Here is a 22,132-nt window from a genome sequence, read left to right as displayed (position 1 = left end):
GTTTTCAGTGCACATTTCATATAAATAATTATAAGCTTTGCAGCTTATAACAGCTTCCACTCTTCTGTGAAGGCTTTCCACAACATGTTGGAGTGTTTCTGTTTTTGCCCATTCATGCAATAGAGTATGTGTGAGGTCAGACACTGATGTTGGACCAAAAGGCCTGGCTCACAATCTCCGTTCCAGTTCATCCCAAAGGTGTTGGATGGGGAAGTCAGGGGCCGAGCTCAACCCCTGAAAAACAGCCCCACTCTCAGTGGCTGAGCGCCATAGTCTTGCACCTGCAAACAGCTGTTTGTTCTCAACAGGAGAACAAACTGTGCCACTGCATAAGCAGAACAGAAGTGCCTCAGTCATGCTGATGTCACCTCCAGCCTCTCTGCCTGCACACCGTGGGATAAATGAGGCTCAGCGAGTCGTCGACTGTCACAGCAACCCAGATCTGGAGCGACGGAGAGACAAAAGGCCACCCAAAGTGTGCACAATGTAAATAAATGGTAGAGAAGATGGTTCATCAAGTCAACAACACTGGCAGGAAGATAAATGGAAGAAGAGAAGGGCAGCTTGTTAAAGGGGCTGCGATGTTCTCCATCAGTCCTGTTTTACTTCAGTCCCATAACGAATGCTGATCCCACAGGGTGGCCTGCCACATTCACATCAGCCGGTCTGACAGTTTGCCAACCCAAAACCTCGACTTCAGAGCAACAGTGAAACAACCGACCGATTGTCAGTTAGTTGACAGAACATTAATCTCCAAAACAACAATTCAAGTAAGCTTGACCTTTCATGACACATTTAAGTCAGTGATCAAACCAAAGCTGGACTGGATGTCTGTTCTCTGGGTATCAGCTGTTTGTGATGATGCAGTTAGTGGCCTGAAGCCACTCGGTCGCTGCAGATAAATGAATCCCATCAGGCCACATCTGCTACAGTCTGCAGCACGTGAAGGTCGTGCTGAAGGTGTGGACGGATCTTAATCCACGATCTCACGTACAGGGACTCCTTTTCACACATGGGAGCTGCTCAGTACAGCGACCGCCTGGCCGCAGAGCAGCTCGACAGGCAGATTAAAAGCCTTGTTCAAAGCACAAACCGTGAGTGAAAGCCACCAGTGGGGAAACAAGTATTTCGATCCTTACTGAAGGAAAAGTAGTAATACCACGCTGTGGAAATACTCCAGTACAACTGAAATCCTGCAGTCAAATATGGAGTAAAAATATCTAAGCATTCCCAGTAGAAAACATCAAAAATAAAAGAACTCTTTATGTGGTAAAATCAACACATACATGCTTAAAGTAGTAGAAAATGGATATAATCCAGTAAAGTACAAATACCTCAAATTTGTACAGTGCAGTGATCCCTGTATGTGCATGGAAAATGAAGTATTTTTGACCACTTAGAGAGATTCTTGAAAGGTTCATTTGGATTTTATCAGTATTCAGTCTCTGACTGATCTTACACCAAAAGTCGTATGTCAGAGGAGGTAAAAGCAGGCCCATGTGTTGCTTAATGCCTTAAAATCTCTGAGACACTCACGCCAAAGAGGCTGGCTCGGCGGCCGGAGAGATGTTTCAGAGCCAGAGGAGGACAAAGGCTGCTGAGGGCTGTAGAGAGACGTCTGGCTCTGAGAGTCAAACAGGCTGGACAGCGCTGGAGCAAAGACAGGAAAAACAACACACACTGAAGCTCACTTTACCTAACACAACCACAGTGCGGCATTTAATGTTTTAATAGCTTTCAATGAGTAGGCTCGACTCCAGAATATCTCATCTGAAACTAAACATTGACTCGCAGTTGTTTATGCTGTAGGAGGACAGAAAGAAAGTGGACAAGTTAATATAAAATTTCACGTCATCTTATTTTAATGTTTGGCAGCCAATACAGGGACTACAACCCCGAGACATTCAGACATCCTGTTGATTTGTTACATTCAGTCTGGTCACATGATCAGCTGGACAGCGAAAAAATGACTAACTTGCACAGCCAGGAGCACGAAAACAGTTTGGACTAACAGATTTCTTGGTGTCCTCGTGCGTACGTGAAGGACCGTGTTGTCCTAAAATTTGGAAATTGGCATCAACACGAAAAGAACTGTTCACTTTGTTCACAAACTAGAGGCGGACTTATGGGGATTATAATGCATTATGACTACTTACCTCCAATGATGAAATGTTATGATGAAGCCTGTATTATTATAGATGTATCTGCATGTACTTCACGTTATTTAACACATACAATGCTAAGTTGTGATACTGAACGGAATGTTACAGCGTACTGTCAGTCTTCACTACAGCTGATTGCTCAGTTGTGTACAGGTGAGTATAGTTAGTCATAATACACTGTAAAATCCATAAGTCATCCTCTGGACTGGTTTATAAGTCATCCATATGTCACTTGAACTTACGATTCAACATAAATCCCATCTATAATGTTTTATGACTGCTGTTATGGTGTGTCAGAGAGCAATGAATATTTATGAGTGGAGACATCTTCAAAATGCATTTGCATTGGAGTTTCCTCCTCCCTAACCAAAGTTTTTGTCTGCGTTTCATAAGTCGTGGCTGCTGAACTGAGAAAGACATGCGGGTATGAAACAGTTACAGCTGATTCGCTATCAGCAGAGCTACCTTTCATGGTTTTGGCGTGGGCCTCGCTGCTGCTGTTCTCACACACCGTGTTGAGGAACTCGTCCACCTGCTTCAGTGACAGCGAGTTGTGCAGCGTCTCCAGCGGGTAGATGGAGGGCACCATGGAGCAGCCTTCAAACCCTGCAGCATGGACAGGAGAGACACAAATACAAAATCACACCACGTCACCATCAGACGGAGGAAGAGGAGGAGGAGGAGGAGGGGGACGAGGAGGAGTGGTGACACTAGAGCTCTCTGCGCATGTTGGCTGTTCTCCAGGGGTTCACTCTTAACGCCATGTTGACAGGCAGCTCCCAACATTCGGCAGCCATTTTTATTTGCTAATTAGCTACATCGACGTCTAGGCTAGTGAAAAGTCTAAAATTAGTGTCTCGTTACCTTCTACAGTGGCTGGTACAGTTTACCTACTGCCTGACCCCGCGACAGTAGCTACGCTATACAAACTGGTGTAGATCAATTCACCCTTAAAGTTTTCATGCACAAGTTTTAAAAAGAGGATTAAGCATACTGTCAGTCAGTCAAGACTTATATACACCTTTAAGTTAAAGTCCTACATTCAGAATTTTACCTTAAAGCATAAAAGTATAAGCAAACTTTAAGTCTCTGATTCTCATGCGACTGCAAACGGTTTAGTGTTTTTGATCCGTCATACATGCCATACATATTCATCTTCAGAATATTAATTTCATCTTGACTTTGGGGTCTTTCTTTTTGACATGACAGACATCTGTGTGGAGACATTCACTCATTCATGCACAACATATCATCCCTTTATGTGCAGTACATGCTGAGAAACACAAACACGCCTGTGCCATGACTTTAACACACAAACGTGGAGCAAACACAATCCAATGTCACTCAGTGCAGCCTGACAAAGACCACCACGAAGCGATATCATGAGGAAAGAAAGGAGGGGGATGGATGGAGCTTGAGGCGGAGATCTCAATTCATCCATGTCCCCAGAGAGCATGCCGGTCAGCCTTGCATTTCTCCATGACTAATGTGCTGTGACTACAGATCTGTCCACAGCTACACCCTAAAACAACTTGTCTTAACACAACGACAAGAGCAGAACAAACTGCTGTCAGCAAGTAATGTACAGGAACCATACAAGGCCTTCAGGGGCCAAGAGATGAATCCCCCCCCCACCGGGTGCTCGATCTTAACCACCAAAGTTATAAATCAAGTGAGGGTTATGAAACTCTCTTTTATTCACAGTCATTTTACTCCATTTTGTATCTGCAATGTAAATAGTTCTACATGACACTTCTTTGTAGCCCACACAAGAACAGAAAGGAACAACAGGCTTGGAAAGGTGTTTTATATCACAGACAACTAATATAGAGATCTTTTAGACTGGTTTTTTTGTTTGTTTTTCAAATCTTTCCCTCACTGGATGTTGGCCAGAGCAGCTTTATTCATTATAGACAGAATTGTTTTTAAATATGTTAAGTCTTCCCACCAAAGCTTTGGTGACAGAAGAAAAACAATACCTGCTTGGCTTAAAATAGACCAGCAAGCAAAGTGTTTTGGTGGCTCAGTAGAGTAAAATGTGCATCACATTTTCACAATTTGATTGCGTTCTTTAGGTCTCCTTCGTGACGTTCATCCTCACCTCCAACTGTAATTTCGATACACTTAAGCAGGAGCTGTATATAAATAACTTAAGGTGGCATTTATCGCCTCTGCTTCCTCCCTACCTGCTGCAGCCTCTCCAAGTCGATATCAAATTCAGCTCACACACCAGATGCAGTGGGAGCAGAAAACACTGATGCTACACTGCACCATTCACTCAGCCAGCACAGGTGAGCACAAAGACAGCAGGACAGGAAAAACCAGACAGTGGTCTTCAACAGGGAGGGGAAAACGTCATGGAAGTCAATGAGACAAAGCCGGAAATATCTCAAGTCTATTCTGCTGCTGCAGCAAATAAAAACATGTGCAACTTATTACAGACTGAGAAAGAATAATTGCTTTGTTAAGATGACAAAATCAGCCATTTATGAACATGCCAGCACTTAATTATCCCATTAAAATGAGGGATAAGATTAAGTCCCACATCTTTCAACACATGCTCAAATATCTGCCAACCGGCCTGGAAATGCATGAGGGGGGTGCTTGGTGCTGGCAGCAATGCCCAGTCTTGACCTCCCTGTTTGGCAAAGGGCAAATTGGTGCCACCAAACACCTGACTCCTTTCTGCAGAGCTCGTTACTGAGCAAGTGCAGTTTTGAGGGCATTTTCTCTATACCCACTGCTCAGGAGAGAGCATGCACACAATTCACTTAGACAAGCCTACAAGTCTTCCACAGAAGAGTTGTTTGGCTGGTCACCAAGTGTCCACACAGCATGCATGGAGGGTAATTAGTCCTCCTTGTGTAGGTTAATTTCCCTATTTAATTCAGAATTATTAAGGGGATGGTTTATCCCAAAAATCAAAACTATGTATCTTTCCTCTTACCTGATGCGCTGTTAATCAACTAAGATTGTTTTGCAGAGAGCTGCAGAGTTTTGAAGATATCAAGAGAAGGCCAACATCTTTAAGGCTGATATCTCCAAAGCTCTGCAACTCACAAACCAAACCAATCTAGAAGATAAACAGTGGTACAGATTAAAGGAAAAATATGGAGTGAACTGTCCCTTACATATCCACAGATGATACAATAGCTGTGCAATCGTGCAAAAACAAGGACTGTGGACAAGGGAGACTTCAGGACTTAAAGACACAGTGAAATAAAAAGAAAAAAAAACATTTTTTCAAGCTTTCATCCTGTGTCCTTGTGTTAATTGTTCACTTATCTTTCATCACATGCTAAATTTAGGTCAATATACTCCTACTTTCTCTTACTCTAAAACTTATTAATATATTTTTGAGGACTCATCTTGAACTGCTAGCTGAACATAATCATTTGTTATTTCTTTTATTTTATTATCTAATTTGACAGGGACGATGCTCATTTATCAAGCGAGAAAGATAAATAGGCCAACGATAACCAAAAGGACGGCGTTTAATCTGCTGTCCCCAGATACAACAACTACGATTCCAAAAAGGTTGGAACGTGAGAAAAACGTTCAACTGAACTGATGAAGCCTCTTGGATGAGAGGTGAAACGTCTTCAAAGACATAACCAAGTCCAGTTGTGTTTGATTCAATCCCTTTGAGACAGCTATGACATGGACGAATGAGAATATCCACAGACATGTACCATGTGATGGGTCAGAGATGGTTCAGGACTAAGGTTCTCCCTCGTTCTCCTCCTGATCCAATAACTCAGCTGAGGGAACTGTGGAGGCCACCAGTCCTCTACAGCTCTGTGTTAAAACTACGGCCACTAATGAGCGACCCAAAAAATTCTCACTAGTAGCTAAACTAAACTAAACCTCACCCACGAATTCAGAATAAGTCAACATTACTGAAGATTATGGTTAACTGTCGCTTCACTGTGACTTTAAGTATGCACAAAAGCAGCTGGACACAAAATGGAAGAGCACTACACGGGTGACAAAAAGAAGAAAAAGAAGAAATGCACAGGCGGAAAAACCAGACTGCAAAAAGTGCAGAAAACTGCAACAGATGCAAAGCTCAACTGGCATCATCCCACTTGCCCCAACCCTTTCTGAATGGGACTAGAGGGACGAAGAGGTTGCAACGGGAAGAGAGAGGGGTCTACAGAGGCTGACCGTGAAGGGATTCTGGGAACTCCTGACCGGACATCAGCGAGCTTTTGAGGAGACGGAGGTGATAAGGACAGTGGCGCAGATGGTGGGCCATGCCCCCGTCCACAGCCAGAGGGGCAAACCCCAGCAGGGCCGACTCAGCAGGACGCCCCCCCGGCGGCGGGACAAGATGGAGCTCGTCTGAGGGCTCTGAGGGATGAGAGGCAGAGCAAGGAGAGAGGAAGAGAAAGTACAGTGGAGCAGGAGCAAGAGGAGTGATAGGAGATGAGAGGCACAGAACTAAAAGGACAGTGGATTGTACTTGTAGAGCCGGACGTCTGAACAGGAAAATTTATCACTGAAAGCACATTTAGCTTCAATCCGATGACTTCATTTAATCAATAAAAGACCAGATCGGTATGAACAGTATGCCTCAAGCGTAATCAAACAACAACTGACAAAATCAAACCAATTCAATTTCAAGCAAGAGTTCAAACAAAAGAGAAGCTGAGGCTGAATAGAGACGGCACAGTAGTCAGTAGCAATCAATAACCTGTGAGATCGCAGCTCTGGATGGAATGAGTGAAAACACCAGAGATCTCCCAGTCATCAACATCGCTGTAGCCCAGGAAAAAAGGCAAAATCTCACCCTGATGAACCACTCTGTGTGTGGAGGTAAAACTGCACTGTGACTGTAAAGAATATGTATCTCAAATTCTCAGCTAATTTGTTTGTCAATACTGAAAAGCACATGGTCGCCTTCAGTGCCTGGGATGGTAATCCTGCAATAACTGATTTGTTTTTGTCCCCTTGGGGGCAGCAGCAGCAAGCTGTGAACGCAACATCAACATATTGCAACCTTTCAAGTTGATATGGCAAATTCAATTGTTCAATTACACACCCAGCAGATATGCAGCAACATTATTATTCATGTGGAGTCATGTTTCTGAGCACCTGAAGTGCAATATTCAGCCTTTTTTGCAATATTCAGCCTATTTTTTGCTAACTGGTCCACTATATGTTCACCAGCAAGGCACCAACTCTGTCTACTGTTTGGTGCTGAGCAGGTAGTGTAGAGTGGGCTTTTAGAGCCTTTTTGCCCTGAAAACCTACTTGCAGAGATGAGTGGGAACTAAAACAGTGAAGTCGTGGGCCGGACAGCTAAAAAAATGAGCTGAAGCTCACAGTTACGCCCCGCGAAGCCAAGCTGCAGGTTCAGGTGATAGTCGTTCAACATTACGAGTGACCCTGTGGTCATTTGACACATTTGTCTTACAGAATTATTAGTTACAACTGCTTGAAGGCGACTCATGCAATATTATGGTCTCCAGGCCCCCTCCTGTATGCCCCCTGTACCTTTATAGTTTCAAGGCTTGTATTGTTTCACTTTCTAGGTGCTCAGATGGTATAAAATTGTGCTTACCGAAAGTAACACTAACTCACACAGCTTTGTCAATTAATTCAGCCCTGCTTTCTGATCACGAGCACAAAAGATGTTCTAATAAATGTTATATCCGTCACACAGTCTCACACAGAAAAACTGTCCAAAGTACTCTACAGTGAGGCCTTTTAAAAACAAAAGTAAATCAAAAACAAAGCTGAGGAGGTTTGCCTGCATAAACAAGTTAAAGGTCCAGTGTGCAAGATTTGGGCAGATATCATATTAATAATAATGTTTGGTACATAACCACCTGAAGCTAAGAGCTGTTGTGTTTTCAATACCTTATAACGATCCTTTTACATCTACAAGTGGAAAAGGTCCTCTTCCACACAGTCAGCCATGTGTCTACAGTTGTCAAGAACAGATGTTAGAGACCATTCAATCCTTCACACTGGTCCTTTAAATGTGCTGGGATATAAAAACAAACTTGCACAAACATCATGAAAAATAAAACCTCCAACGATTACTTAAGTCACTTTACGACTTCTTAATGGGCTTATTTATCAGATACTGAGCCAAACCACATACAAACTCGACAAACAGGCTACTACAGTGAAACGCTCATCACTGTGATGCCTACTGGTTTGTCCAAACACTTGTCAACAGTATATCAGATTGCTGAATTACAGTGACTGTGCTTGTCATTCTGAATCAACTTGTCAGATGATCCCGAAGCCTGGACGACATGTAACTCCTCCTGCTGAAGCACCAACAGCACTAATGCCAACACATGCTGGGCTGTTTCTGAGCCGCTGATCTAGATCCTAAATACTACTCAGACATATCCAAATAACCTTTCAGAACTGGTGCTCAGTTCTGCACAGTGCAGCTGAGTTTAATTTACCACATCTCAGTCTGTAAGAGCCAGCGGGGCTGCCATCAGTGAGCTCATCCATGAGTGATCTCCATGCACACAGCAGAGGAGCAAAACTGCCTCAAAACACATTTTAAGGAAGCGTGAAGAGTGAATTTAATTATACTGCAGCTTTAACAATGACAAGAAAAATCTTGGCACAAAACAAGCGCTGAGGAGTAACTTATTAATTTCAGAGAGATGCAGTTTCCTGAAAACTTTGCATGAAGCTAGCAGGGCCCATCAGTGAGGGATACTTACGACTGAATTGAACACAGCGAAGACACAAATGGACTCGATCATGTTAGAGACCAACTGTGAAAAGCCAACAGGCTAACTGTACATTAGCCATTAATGCTGCTGCACCTTTAATACCTACAGTAGACGGTTAGCATCCACAGCTTATCTTTATCTGTGAATTACTGTGTTAACACAGAGGAAGGCAAACACTCAAGAGGGAGAAAAAATTCTCACACTGGAGAACCTGAAAACCAGAGAATTGGCATTTATGACTGATACAATGAACAGATTATCAAAGAGTTGCATGTAGCACTGATTTAATTAATAAAATGACATTTTAAATTTGTATGAGCCAATAAAAACTTAAGTGGGAAATATGAATACATTTTCAAGAAATAAAAAATGTCCATGACTGTAAATACATTTTTACAGCCTAAACTGATGAATGAATCCAGTTAAACACACTCATGTGTTTTGGTGTGAAGGCACAAAGCTGCACTCCAACAAACTCATAAAGAAACATTCTCTCCATTTGATTTTATGAGGAGCTTCTAGGAGTAACTCGATACACTCTGAAAACCTTTTCTTTGCCGACTTCTCCTGGTGTCACCTCTCACCTCGCTGCAGTGATGCAGAAGTGTACTCCAGGGTGTGTCAGTTTGGTTGGTTTGGTTTTAAAGCAACATTATGCAACAATTTGTACAACACGGCGCCCTCTACAGCTTTGGATTGCAATTCACTTACAACAGCTCCAAGCAGAATTCTGTTCCCTCTGATGTCCTCTGGGCGCTCTGTCTCGACTCTCTCTCATTTATGGACGCTCCAGATGGACAAATTGTTTCATTTGCTGTTAAACTGACTGCCAACTGCTGTTAACTGTAAGGTCAGAAAACCTCCAAACCCTGATTGTCCAAAGGGCCTGAGCTAGCGGCGCAAACACCAACACTCCCCAGTGCTCAGATTTCCCAGTCCAGGCAGTGTCAGACTGTAGGACCAATTACAGCTTCATGGCTAACTGAGCTAACAAGCTAACATTCATTTTCCACAACAAAATATTATCCAATGAGGCTCAGCCCATATAACACTTCGCCTATTGTTTTTCCAACCAAATACATGTTTCATTTGTGAACTGATAAACAGTAAATTTGTCAAATTCAGCACTCCATATTCCTATTTCCCCAGCTAACGTAGCTGTCATATGTTGGAGAGCTGCACAGAGTAGTTTGGAAAAATAATAAATGCGTGCATTCTTGTTAGCTGAAGACCAACAGTTGGGTGTGTGGCGTAGTGTTAATTGCTCCTACTCACTTAACCTAAGTTATTTAGCGCAAGAACGGTAGTCCAGGGCGCAGAACGGGAATGACAGAAACGGTTATGTACACGTCAAATAGTTGCATAATGTTGCTTTAAGCTACTCTTCAAATTGTATAGCCCCAACTAAGAGAAGAACAGAATATATGATTTAAAATGAACAAAAAGTGCAGATATGTTATGATATGTGCGCAGATTATCTACAAATGGAAATATATCTATACAATAATCAACAGAATATATAGATATATTCCACATAAGGCACATCCATCTATCCTGTGAAAAAACAGCAGGATCAGAGAGGCAAATTACAGGTGCAGGCAGAGCAGGTGGTGTTAGAGGTGAGAGCCGAAAACAACACAACGTACAACAAACACCGAGGGTGTGTGGTGAAACAGAAACGCTCAATTTTTTTTGTTTTTTTTTGTAATTTTTAATCTTGGAGACGTTTAATGTAATTAACGCATCCAAAACGCCAAACTCCCCCAAAAAATGGAAAAACACAGGAAATGGTTTCCCCACAAAAAGGTCATGCAAGATAACAGGAAAAACTGAAGGAGTGTCGAAATAAACTTGAATAAAAGCAGACATACCATTAGTCGGATGCCTGGCAAACGACACAGAAAATCTCTTTACTGCCGGCATAGAGAACAGCTCTGAGGAGATAAGAAAGGTAACTGGTATTACTGGGACTGCTGGAGCCTGTGCCTGCCTGTTGGCCTGTGTGTTTGTTTGTGGTTTCACAAGAAAAAAAAAAAGAGAAACAGAATGAGATAGTTGGCCTGTCAATTCATCATGTATGTCTGTCCGCCAACCAACATGCGTGAAAACGAGAGTGATCTCTGAATAAACAAAGAGGAAATAGGCTATTGGAGAAAGTGAATAGAAAGGTTGTGGTGTAGATGATGGACGTTCTGGCTGGATTGTAAACATGCAGGAGGAGTGACGCTGACGGGAAACAATCTGTGAATGCAAACTGCTTTTTTTCCTTGTCCAAATGTAACAAAATCTTAGGTAGTTCATCATTTGTTTTATCTCTACTATAACTTAAGTTGTGATTCTGGCCACCTGACACATGGAAGACCAGTATTCACTCTCCTTTCAGCTCGGTTTTTGGTCTCCTCACCAACTCCCGAGTGAAATATTTGGCTCTTTAACAGCTAAATGTTCACTAGTTAGTCTCGAACTGCTGTTTGCTGCCGAGTAGGAAATTGGCTGGGGGTTTTTAAAAGCTCATTCACGGAAAACAGCTTCCTGCTATGGCTGAAAATGATGCTGGTAAAAGTTGTTGTGGGCCAGAAAACAAAAACAAAATACTGAAAGATGCTATAATCTCCACGCAGCTGATGACACCCTTTCACATACATCCAAATGATCCACTGTTAATTTAAGAATTTTGATTTTCACTGCGTTAAAGTAATGAATAATTGGTTGAAATGACTAGCTTAAGTAGTAATAGTGGCAATGCAAACTTGACTAAACCTTTCAAAAACCAAACTCATTTAGAGGCTTGGTCTCTTTTTCAGGATACAGAATCACTAAATCACAAGAATATAATTAATTTTCATATAATTAATACGGCTAAATTACATCAAGTTTAAAATTCAAAAGAACACATTTGGAACATGACGGGATGGTATTGAAGACGGTGGTGTTTGAACTTATCTGACGGAGCTGTGCGGGGGCTCAAAAAAAAATAAAAAACAGTTTCATCTTCTTTCCACATTTCCAGTAAATGAATAATATGTTGTCCTGATGCAGCCCTCTCTTCCCCTAAATGAACAGCACCGACGTCAGCCCGAGCTCTCACCTGTTTCTCAGACAGCAGTACATGATGTAACAGACTTGAGGGAGGAAAGCATCTGTTTGCTCCTGGCAGTGTGCACAGTCAGAGTGACACCCGGTGGATAAACTGAACAGCTCAGTTTCTGGTGTTTCAAATCCGCAGTGAGAAAAAAAAAATCCTGCATATAATTTACTTGTAAAATCATCTGCAGACTTGATCTGCGAACGTGTCACATTCATCAGTGGAAAGTACGAAACAAAGAACCACGACAGCTGTGATCAGGAGGATGATATTTCATCCAGATGTTTAGGATGATTTAACTTGCTATAAAAGGACCCCATGGTGGCTGTAAAACCAGTTTGCTTGTACTCACCAACATGAGACTGAGGAAAAAGGTTGGGGAGGGAGAATGTGACTGGGGATTATTTAAAAGGTGGATTATTGGGTCTTGAAAGTATATCTGTTCCAAATAACAGGCTGAGTTTCTTAATGTAAGGATTACTGTAAATTGTGATTAATAAAAGAATGCCAGACTTCTGGCTTCCAGACACAAAATCTACTTTACCATGGATTATGAAATTAAGTTCTCAGAAAGAGGATATGGTACAAACTGCAAAAACAACATGCAAAGAGCCGGACCATTTCGACACATTCCAACCCAAGCAGACAAATCATGTGATCAGTGAGCAGACATGCTGATATGGAAGGGCATTGATCAGTTCTGTGATACATCACACAGTCCAATGTGAGGCTGCATGCTCAGCGTTTGCTGCACAGTCAAACACTCGCCGTCAAATCAGTGCCCTCATCATGCACACTACGAAATAAATCACTCAGGATATGTGATGCAACAGATTGAAACTGCTGGTTCGTTTTGGGAGACGAAAGAAGGGCTAAAACAGCAAGTGACAAATACTAAAAACCAAAGTATCTGAAGCTTAGGGAGCAAAAAGTAGAAGAGGGGAAAAAAAGATGTTCTGGAGCCTGAAAAGAGAGTTTGGAGACCTTCTCGAAAAAGAGACAGAGATGAAAAGAACCCGCCGTGAGAAGGAGGTGGATGGACGGTGATGTGAACATACCAAACATGCCAATCTGACACGGCAGACTGCCAGGGGACAGAGGTGGTTTTCGGTGGTGGTGGTGGTGCGTGCGGACGTAGTCCCGCAGGTTGGGGGCGCTACAGGACACCCCAAGGGCGGAGGCACTGAAGAGGCCAGAGCAGAGCGAGCCTGTGTGAGGAGGAGTCGGGGTGAGGGGTGAGGAGGGGGGGGAGGTGTGCGGGGTGAATATTAGTTTTTATTACACACCATGCCATTAATATATTATTAATCATCATTAATCATAAGCTGTTGCTGTAAGTTCAGTTTGGGTGATTTTCATCCTTCAACTTCAGGATCATTTTTCACAAAAGATGGCTTATGATAAACTAAAATATCTGTTTTATGGACAATCTGAAAAACAAGGCTGTTTGATGCTGGACGAGCAAGCTACGCAGGTTTTCACAACAGCGAACACATGAATAACACCTGCACACGTGTGTAAACAAGAGTGTTTGCACAAGTGCTTACAGACACGTGTGTGTTTTGTATGCAAAAACAGCAGAGGCGTAACGAACAGGCTGAGTGTGGAAACGGGTTCGCTTCAGACCCTGTGAACAGCAAACAGCCATTTCAGAAATCAGAAATCAGAAAAGACTTTATTGCCATTGTAAGTGAAGAGGTTTCACATTACTAGGAATTTGTGTTGGTGATTGGTGCATTTCTCATGTGCTTATCCTGCTCTTTACTGTGATATTTTAAATCAATGCTGGGTTTGTAGATCACATCAGAAGAAGCGGAAATATTATCTTTGAAATCTCGGAGACAGAAATAAAATGTATTTAAATGGCGGCAGGGTGTGTGCGCGCCTCATTTCTTTGTTCTAAAAACAGTCTGAGGGTATGAAAAGCAGCTCGCTAACAGAGGTCGTCCCTGACACATGCCGCTCTTGTGACCTGTGCTGCCAGTGTTGTTGCTGCGGGTGATGAACAGGGAGGGATCACTCAGCAGCCTCACACTTACTATACATAACAAACTGACAGGCTCAGCTTCGGCAGTACACCGAGGAGCTGCAATCATGCAAACGCAGAACCAACTGCAGCTTTCACACTTGTGATAATTAAGCTCAGGCTGTTTAACACATGCGAGCAGAAGCAGAACTACACCCACCCTGCATGTGTTTACCTGCGCTTTTTTGCATTCGTTTCCGATTATATTTGATTAAATCTGAGCTTTATACCATATTGGAGACTACTTAAAATGGGTTTCCTTCCTCTCCACCGCATACCTACTCAGTTTAATTAAATCGTTTAGGTTTTAATTATACAAACAAAGAAAACAAACTGCCCTCCGTATTGAGGCAGTCTGACGTAGCTGAGTGGGATACGCAGATTTGAAAAGCCAAGTGAAGCACGTGTGACAGAAATTGTTTCCACACTCCTGGTTTTATGGTTTTCTCCACACGTCTTGATTTAGACGACAGGCTTTCATGCTTGTGTGAGTGTCACCGTGTTAGCAGGCTGAGGTCACATGGAAACTGTACACACAGCAAGACAAGTACCCTTCAAGGACTTTTCATTAGGGTAGAGGTTAAATCAGCCTGAAGCACACAGAGAGGCACTCAAGAAGACCTCTCATACAGCTGATTTGGAACATTTTAGGCCTTTTAACACGGACCACCGACCAGACCAAAGTCTGCCCAACAATGCAATTTACTTTGAAATAAAAAGCAAGATTGCAAGCATCAGAGGACAGAATCTAGTGAGTCGATTTGGTCTTCAGAAGCTTGGTTTGTTTCCTGTAAGGATCTTAAAAATAGGGGACAGAAACACCCACAGTATGTTCCCTATGTTGTCACTTTATCACCTAGCCGGGGTATCAGAGCTCTTGCAGTTGGCTGAGAACGCAACTCTCCCTCCGCTGACCTCTTGCCTACATAGTTTGGAGTCTGATCCCGTCTGGCTGCTGCTAAGCTAAGCCGGGGTGGAAGCTATGTGACTGTCAGGACGAGGGAAGGAGGGGAGGGAGTGATGGAAAGAAAAGAGAGACCTATAAACAAAAGTAAATAAAGGGAGAGACAGAGAGAGATATGAAAAGGTGTGAGGGGGATCACAGCCAGAGCTTGTGATGAAGGGGGGATCAGTGATGGCAGCTGGAGATAAATCAGTTGTGAGGTCAATGTGACAGGTGGCAGAAACACACACACACACACTCTCCCTCTTACTCACCACTCAACCACACACACAAGAAATGAGTTACCCACCTAGGCCACTAGTCGGTTTGATCTCAGGTGACTGACGTGAACACGAGTGGAAGAGTCGGTGGGATGTGCAGCCTTTGGAGGACTGGGTGGGGGAGGTCTCAGAGAGAACCTGAATGGAGACCAGGGTTAAAACTGAGAAGAGCTGCTACACTTAATCAAGGGCCTGATGTCTACCGTTCACTCAAACAGAAACATAACACTTTTGATACAAAAAAACCTGCACAGCTGAAAAGAGACAAGAACAAACATGTGGAAAAATCTAAAAACAAACACCAGGCTGGTTCTGTCATTATCAGCACTACACCTGCCTGCCAACACTACGTTCTAGTACCTCCATGGAGCCTGCCTTGCGGTTGCGGATCATGGGGGACCTCCGCTGGATGTTGATTGGCTCAGAGACAGGAAGTGCCTGGTCTGTCTGGTCCTGGGAGAGGTCCTCCAGACTGCCTTGATTGGGCTTTTTGTCTTGATTCTGATTGGTTGGAGAACACAAGAAAGAAATGTACTTTATGTGCACAGGTGCGGTCAGCAATAACAGCCAGAGTCTGTCGACATGCCAGACTGAGTTTAACATGACCCAAACAAAAACTGCACCGTCTTAGAATGCAAATTAAGCAAACACACGTTCACACACCTCTGAGGACGCTGGGCGGAAGCCAAAGCCAAGAGGTACATTCTCCTCATCTTCACACCCTTTGACTCCTGGACTGAAGTGAAGCTCAACATGGAAACGCTCCTCTGAGGTGGGCTCCTGCCAGCAACACAGACAGAAATATATGTATGAAACTGCAGCTCTAATGCTAACAGAACACACATGAGAAAAATACTCTCTGCAAGCTGACCTTATCATTATCTTCATACAGCATAATGACTATCTGTGTCATGTAGTTGAGTTCAGTCACAGCACTCAGGTAGTCCATCGCCTGTTTCCACTGCCAGTCCTTCTCCTCCTGACACACACACACACACACACACAAACATGGAAACAAGGTGAATAGCCATATCATATCAAACACCTGACATGAAACATGACCTGCATTCACATCAATGAGGTAATAATGTCAACAACCTTAATAATGATGTACAACAGAAGATATGAATCATTAGGACCAAGTGATGTAGCTAAATCAAAATCAAGAGATTATCCTGAATCACAGCTGAACCTTACTGTGGACTAAGCTGAGTATGACTGTGGCTTTGCTGGCCAACGGTCACATGTGTGTCACCTTTAGAACAGACCTCTGCCGATATATTCACCATACCCAACAAGCTTCTTATTCAAAAATATCTAAACATTTACCTGTTTACAGCAACATTAAAATAATCACCCAAACCAGACCTACTCTCACTGTATCATCAGGAGACACAGAAAGAAGGACCATCACAAAGAATTGCAGCTTACATCAAGCAGGCCTCCGTAGCGGAAGATGCTGAGCAGTGAGTGAACGTGGCTCTCGCTCGTGAAGTAGAGACGTGTGCGGACGTGACGACCAGGGGACATCACGCCACGAGAATACCTGAGCACCAGGGGACAGGAAATGACGCAAAGCTTGTCAGTCAACACAGCACCAGTAACCTCCATAAACACACACCTTGTATATACTATAGCATGTATGGGTATAGCCCATGCACACATAAACACATATGTTTGTGTTTGTATTCTCACAGGGGGTGCAGTTTGTTAACGGCCTCGTCCTCATGGGTTCTCTGCAGGTCCAGCTGGATTTTCTTCATCAGAGGAACACAGTAGGCCTGCGCGATGTCCAGTTTCTCTGCTTTGCTGATGCCATACTCCTGATATGGATGATAAAAAAGGGGGGGGGGGGCATCAAAACTTTCATCCTCTTCTTTTTCAATCTATCTCTTCACGGTCATAAGGAGATGTAGCCTTAGGTCGGCATATTCTGGGGCAGAAGACAGCAAAACGGGCTTGATGAACCACAAGGTGAACACAGATAATGATGTGGTACATTTATGCATGGCGGCCTTCGATATAAAATTCCATGGCTCCAAAATTATGCTGAAGCATTTTTTATAGCAAACTTTATGATGTATTTACATTTTTAGTGCTGAATCATAGTTTTGTTTCCCACATGAGTGAGGTCTGATCTTATGGTCAAAGGGAAACTTGTTGGTTTCACAGCCACCATTTAATGCAATAAATGTGTGAAATTGTCCGCAAAATGCCTTCTCATACAATATGACCCATCTGTTAACATTCCTGACATTCCCCAAGTCTTCCAGATAATTTAAGTACGTAAGTAAGTAAGTTTTCCTGGCATAAATCTCTTACTGCAAATAAAATATTCAAATGTTAGTAATTCAGTAAATTAGAGCCTGAGAAAACCAGAAATGTGCTTCAAAGCAAAACGGCCGTTGTCCTTTAACCTGTGGTATGACTATGTCAGCCAGGGCGCGGGACAGTCTGAACAGCTCCAGCGTGTCCTCGAGTCCGAGCGAGGCGTTGTGTTGTGTGTCGTATTTGATGCAGTCGTAGATGTCCGGGATCTTGCTGATGTCATAGCGGCCGTTCTTCATGCGAAAGTCTCTCTCCAGTTTGGACCAGCGCTGCAGCATCAGCTCCAACGTCTCGCTGTGGTAAAGCTGCAGGTCTGTGGAGAAGTGCAGGATGACTCATATTATGATCTCAAAATAATCTGAACATTAAACTAAATCAGGTTATCGTCTCTACAATTACCTGCTCAGAACACGGGCACATTTGAACTTTTGTTTGGAGTCTGAGTCATGCATTACAGACTTTATTAAAGACCTCAGCTTTTACAGAACATTTTGCAGGTTCTTCTGTACACCTGAACCTGAAGGCAGGTTCACACTACCTGCAGACTTGGGATCCTCCAGTCTCTTGCGGATCTGTGAGGTGAGACTCTGAATGAGGGTGTACACCTTGTCGCAGGTTTTGACCGGATTCTTTATGATCTCCATTGAGTTCACCAGCGACGGGCTGCCAGTTGGTGCAAGCTGGGACACAATGGAAACAGAATATGCAGTCAGGAAGGGCTTTTTGTTCTCATTTTAGTCATTAAACGTATGACCTCAGCATGTGCAGAAAGAAGCTTCTAGATACCATCATGTAGTTCTATTATTAATTGAGATAAATGATACCTTTAAATAAAGAAGAATAAGGGATAAAGTGTAAGAAGAGATTTATTATGTCATATATTATTCACTGTCTGTAACTTTATTGCTTTCATTCTTGAATCGGTTTCAGCTTGGACACCAATCTGTTTTCCACAAGCAATACTGTATGTGTAGTAAGTCACAATGGGAAAGAGATTTACATTAGAATATTTTCACAGTTCTTTGGAAAGGTTGAAAGCGACTTGAGAAGCATGTGCAGACGATATACAGAATATCTGAAGCTTTACAGACAAACGAGACATTGCATCATCATCAAATTTTCACTTCACCATCCCTGGTCGGCCACAAACCTTTTGATAGTCGTCCTGAGTGTACTCCTGGTCCTTCTGCATGATCTCGTGCAGCCTGGCCTTCACCTTCTGTTGGCAGTCAGTCAGAGAGTCGCTGTCGCTGTCCAGCAGTCCGTTCATGTTGGCACTCTTCACCATCTGAACCAGGATTGGAGTCAACTCCCCTTCCAGAGCCAGCAGACCCTGTAGAGAACCCAGACAACTGGAATTGTATTATAATGACATACAACACTATAAATAAAACAATTAATTAATAACTGTTAGGTTCATTGATGTAATGAAAACAATCTCAAGTTGCAGGCCAACTTTCAAGTCATACTACAAGGCAACGCCAAGATGCTGTTAACAACTTCAACTCTATCCACAGCAGAACATCACAATGAGCACGCAAATTCCAGTATGGATGAAGTTGTCTTGTCACTAGTTTACCAAAGAAGTATGCCAAAAGGAAAAAAGAGCAACCAAAGAAAAAAAGCAACCAAAAAAGCAACCAAAGAGACATTCTGTGCCTGAAATCACAAATCCTTACTTAAAAGTGTTTAAGTGAGACATCAGTGAGACATCAGGTTAGCCTTCCAGGTATGGGAGCAGAGTTACCTTTGCAAAAGCGGCCGCTGTCATCTGCACCCTGCCCTCGTCAGAGGCGTAGATCTTCAGGTCGTGGCGGTAAGTACTGTGCAGGCGCAGGAGGCCACAGCCTGGAAACCCAGCGTAGTCACCTGATTGCACACAAAGAGAGGGGCATGATGGTTAACTGGCTTGGTTTTGGCACAGATATACTGCACAATAATTAAGTCCAATAAGAAAGGGCTGAGTCGATGAGGTAGTTGAAAGAAAAGATGAATAAAATACAACGGTGTGTTGATTATACCCAAAAGTACCAAAGATTTCCATTAAAACAGGCACACAGGCAACACAGCACCTGCACAGGTGCAACATCACTTTCAGTTCAAATGTATTGTCTTCAAAATGCCTTGTAAGCTTTTGTCTCGACTCATTCCACTTAAATGTGAACTCTACTGGTGTGTTTGAAGCTACCAATAAAATGAAGTGAAAGTGAAGTGAACTGATATTGAGTGAATTACTGAAGACAGCTCGCCTCAAGATGAGATCAAATACTTCACCTACCCGAAGAGAGACAATAAAAGTTCTTAAACATGCAAAATACATTTCAATTAATGTAGCTGTAGGGAGTGGATGCATATCACACTGATGCTTCATGCATTTTTCTGCACAGCCAAATACCCTGATGTTGTACTGCTGACTTCCTTGGGTTATCATGCCTGAGCTGACAAGAAAAGATCTGAGACGTGTTGGGGATGCACACCCGCTTTAGGCTCTAATCCAGGCCGAGTTAGCCTGATTTTCATCAAACAAACAAGCAACATCAAGAACTCACAGAAACAAAAATGCAGTCGGATTAGTGTGACATGATCCATGTTAGCTCGCTACACCAAACTGCAGGACTCTTTAGCTGCCTGTGCGTCTATGAGCTAAGTGAACGAACAACATCTGCTGCAGTGGATCACCTCAACGACGACACAAACAATCCACAACAATCTCAGTGTAGGACAAACCGGACTAGTCGCCAGGTGAAATGAAACAAAATCATGAAGAGATGAGAGCAGAGGTCAGAGCACGTTAGTGGGCGGAGCAACGAACGCACAGAATGAGAGAGCAGGGCGAGAGCGGTGATAAACCAGGAAGGCCTTCTCTTACCAAAGTCAATAGGGGACTCACAGCCAAGGGACCGGCGGCTACCGGCTAGTAGTTTAGACAGCGTAACAACAGGTAAGAAGAGAAGAGCAGAGTTAATAGACCTTGTGGTGGAGAAAGAAGCATGAAAACAGTGGCTGGGATGAGAAAATGGCCTTGTTTTCATTTTTTTTGTTTTTTAAAAAAAGAAGAAGAGGAAGCAACAAAGGAGGACAGACTGAGTCTACTTCCAGGTTGTTTTTCTGTGCAGTTTGGGAGCTGCTTTGCATGCACTATAAAACAAAGTAATAAGCAGGAAAGCCTGGAAAAAAAGGATGAATGTGTGACACAGAGGCATCACTCAGTTAAAAGCACTGCAAAGTGACAACGAGGGAAACCTTTGTGTAACAGGCGGGTTTGTAAGCCGTTTTGCACTCCGGTTAAAAGGGTCAGTGTTACAGGTGCCATGTCAAGTCCTTACTGTGTATAAACCAACAACATATACTCCAACAGTGTTGTACAGTTGTCCACAGTGAAGTCCTGCACTGCAGACGACGTAGACAACATGAAGCAAGCAGTGTTTTCGGCCTGGGTAACATTACTCTTTTACAATATCATTAGCTAATATGACATATAAAATACCGTTTCTCAAAATCAGATTGAAACTTCTATTGATGGCTCCTGGTATACAGAGGTTGTCGGGTGTCGTTCGGGTCATCGCTTTGATTCTAAAAAGCAGCAACATTAAACAGATTGTTGTAGTGCATGTGGAAGTGGTTGATAATTTTAACTCAAGGTCCACTTGCTCACGTGTTGGAGCTGCATATAGACCTTGAAATAAAAGTGTTTGGCTAACAATTTCTTTCACAAAACGAGGTGCCGAGCTCAAATGCAGAAGTGTATACAGATGCAGTTCCTGTAATGATCAATCTGGTGTCTACTGACTGTGTTGAAATGACTGCAAAATTTCCCAATTTATTTTTTTCAAAAGCAAAGTCAATTTTTCTCCCCACAACTAAAACTTAACAATGACTGTTCCATTTACAGGAAGTTAAGGCTTAAGTGAGCACATATACTACATAGACAAAAGTATTGGGACACACTTCTTTATTATAGAATTTTGGTGTGATATGGAGCTGTTTTTCAAGGTTTGGGCTCAGCCTCTTACTTCCAGTGAAGGGAAATCTTAATGCTTCAGCACACCAAGACATTTTGGACAATGCTATGCTTCCAACTTTGTGGCAACAGTTTGTTGAAGGCCCTTTTCTATTCCACCATGACTGTGCCCCAGTGCACAAAGCAAAGCTCCATAAAGACATGGTTGGGTGAGTTTGGTGTGGAAGAACTTGACTGGCCCACACAGAGCCCTGACCTCAACCCCATCCAACACCTTTGGGATGAACTGGAGCCAGGCCTTTTGGTCCAACATCAGTGTGTGACCTCACAAATGCTCTGCTGCATGAATGGGCACAAATTCCCACAGAAACACTCCAACATGTTGTGTAAAGCCTTCACAGAAGAGTGGAAGCGGTCTGTGTATTTAGAATGAGATGGTGACTCGTCCCAATACTTTTGTCTATGCAGTGTATTTAGCAGGCTGGCGGCCAAATTTGTGTTTAACTACATTCCTTGCACTTTACTCAAGAAAACAAAAGTGTTTTTCCAATCAGACTTTCACTTGTTACACCATCTGTTGTGGTGACAAACAACAAACATCTTTAATGACTAAAAACCAAAAAAAAAAAAATAACT

General features: G+C 42.9%; 1 protein-coding gene across 6 annotated transcripts in view; it reads right to left on the bottom strand.

Annotated features, from left to right (window-relative positions):
- ppip5k1b (diphosphoinositol pentakisphosphate kinase 1b) overlaps positions 1 to 22,132 on the bottom strand; it is a 42,235-nt gene that overhangs the window by 2,740 nt on the left and 17,363 nt on the right. Inside the window, exons 16-29 of one of the 6 annotated variants that reach the window (XM_046393734.1) lie at positions 19,283 to 19,404; positions 18,686 to 18,868; positions 18,074 to 18,215; positions 17,625 to 17,848; positions 16,903 to 17,030; positions 16,639 to 16,753; positions 16,079 to 16,186; positions 15,871 to 15,987; positions 15,568 to 15,708; positions 15,237 to 15,345; positions 13,016 to 13,165; positions 10,744 to 10,806; positions 2,628 to 2,768; positions 1,537 to 1,650 (exon numbers count right to left, since the gene is read on the bottom strand). In XM_046393734.1, the coding sequence (XP_046249690.1) occupies positions 1,537 to 1,650; positions 2,628 to 2,768; positions 10,744 to 10,806; positions 13,016 to 13,165; positions 15,237 to 15,345; positions 15,568 to 15,708; positions 15,871 to 15,987; positions 16,079 to 16,186; positions 16,639 to 16,753; positions 16,903 to 17,030; positions 17,625 to 17,848; positions 18,074 to 18,215; positions 18,686 to 18,868; positions 19,283 to 19,404 (1,857 nt within the window). Of the gene's footprint in view, positions 1 to 1,536; positions 1,651 to 2,627; positions 2,769 to 10,743; positions 10,807 to 13,015; positions 13,166 to 14,217; positions 15,023 to 15,236; positions 15,346 to 15,567; positions 15,709 to 15,870; positions 15,988 to 16,078; positions 16,187 to 16,638; positions 16,754 to 16,902; positions 17,031 to 17,624; positions 17,849 to 18,073; positions 18,216 to 18,685; positions 18,869 to 19,282; positions 19,405 to 22,132 lie in introns of those variants that run through there. The other 5 variants (XM_046393736.1, XM_046393735.1, XM_046393737.1 and 2 more) reach the window with 5 other exon arrangements.

The sequence above is a fragment of the Scatophagus argus genome, chromosome 7, assembly GCF_020382885.2.
Source record: "Scatophagus argus isolate fScaArg1 chromosome 7, fScaArg1.pri, whole genome shotgun sequence".
Taxonomy (NCBI): Eukaryota; Metazoa; Chordata; class Actinopteri; family Scatophagidae; genus Scatophagus; species Scatophagus argus.
Note: the sequence above shows the minus strand (reverse complement) of the source record. Positions and strands in the feature narration are given on the sequence as shown.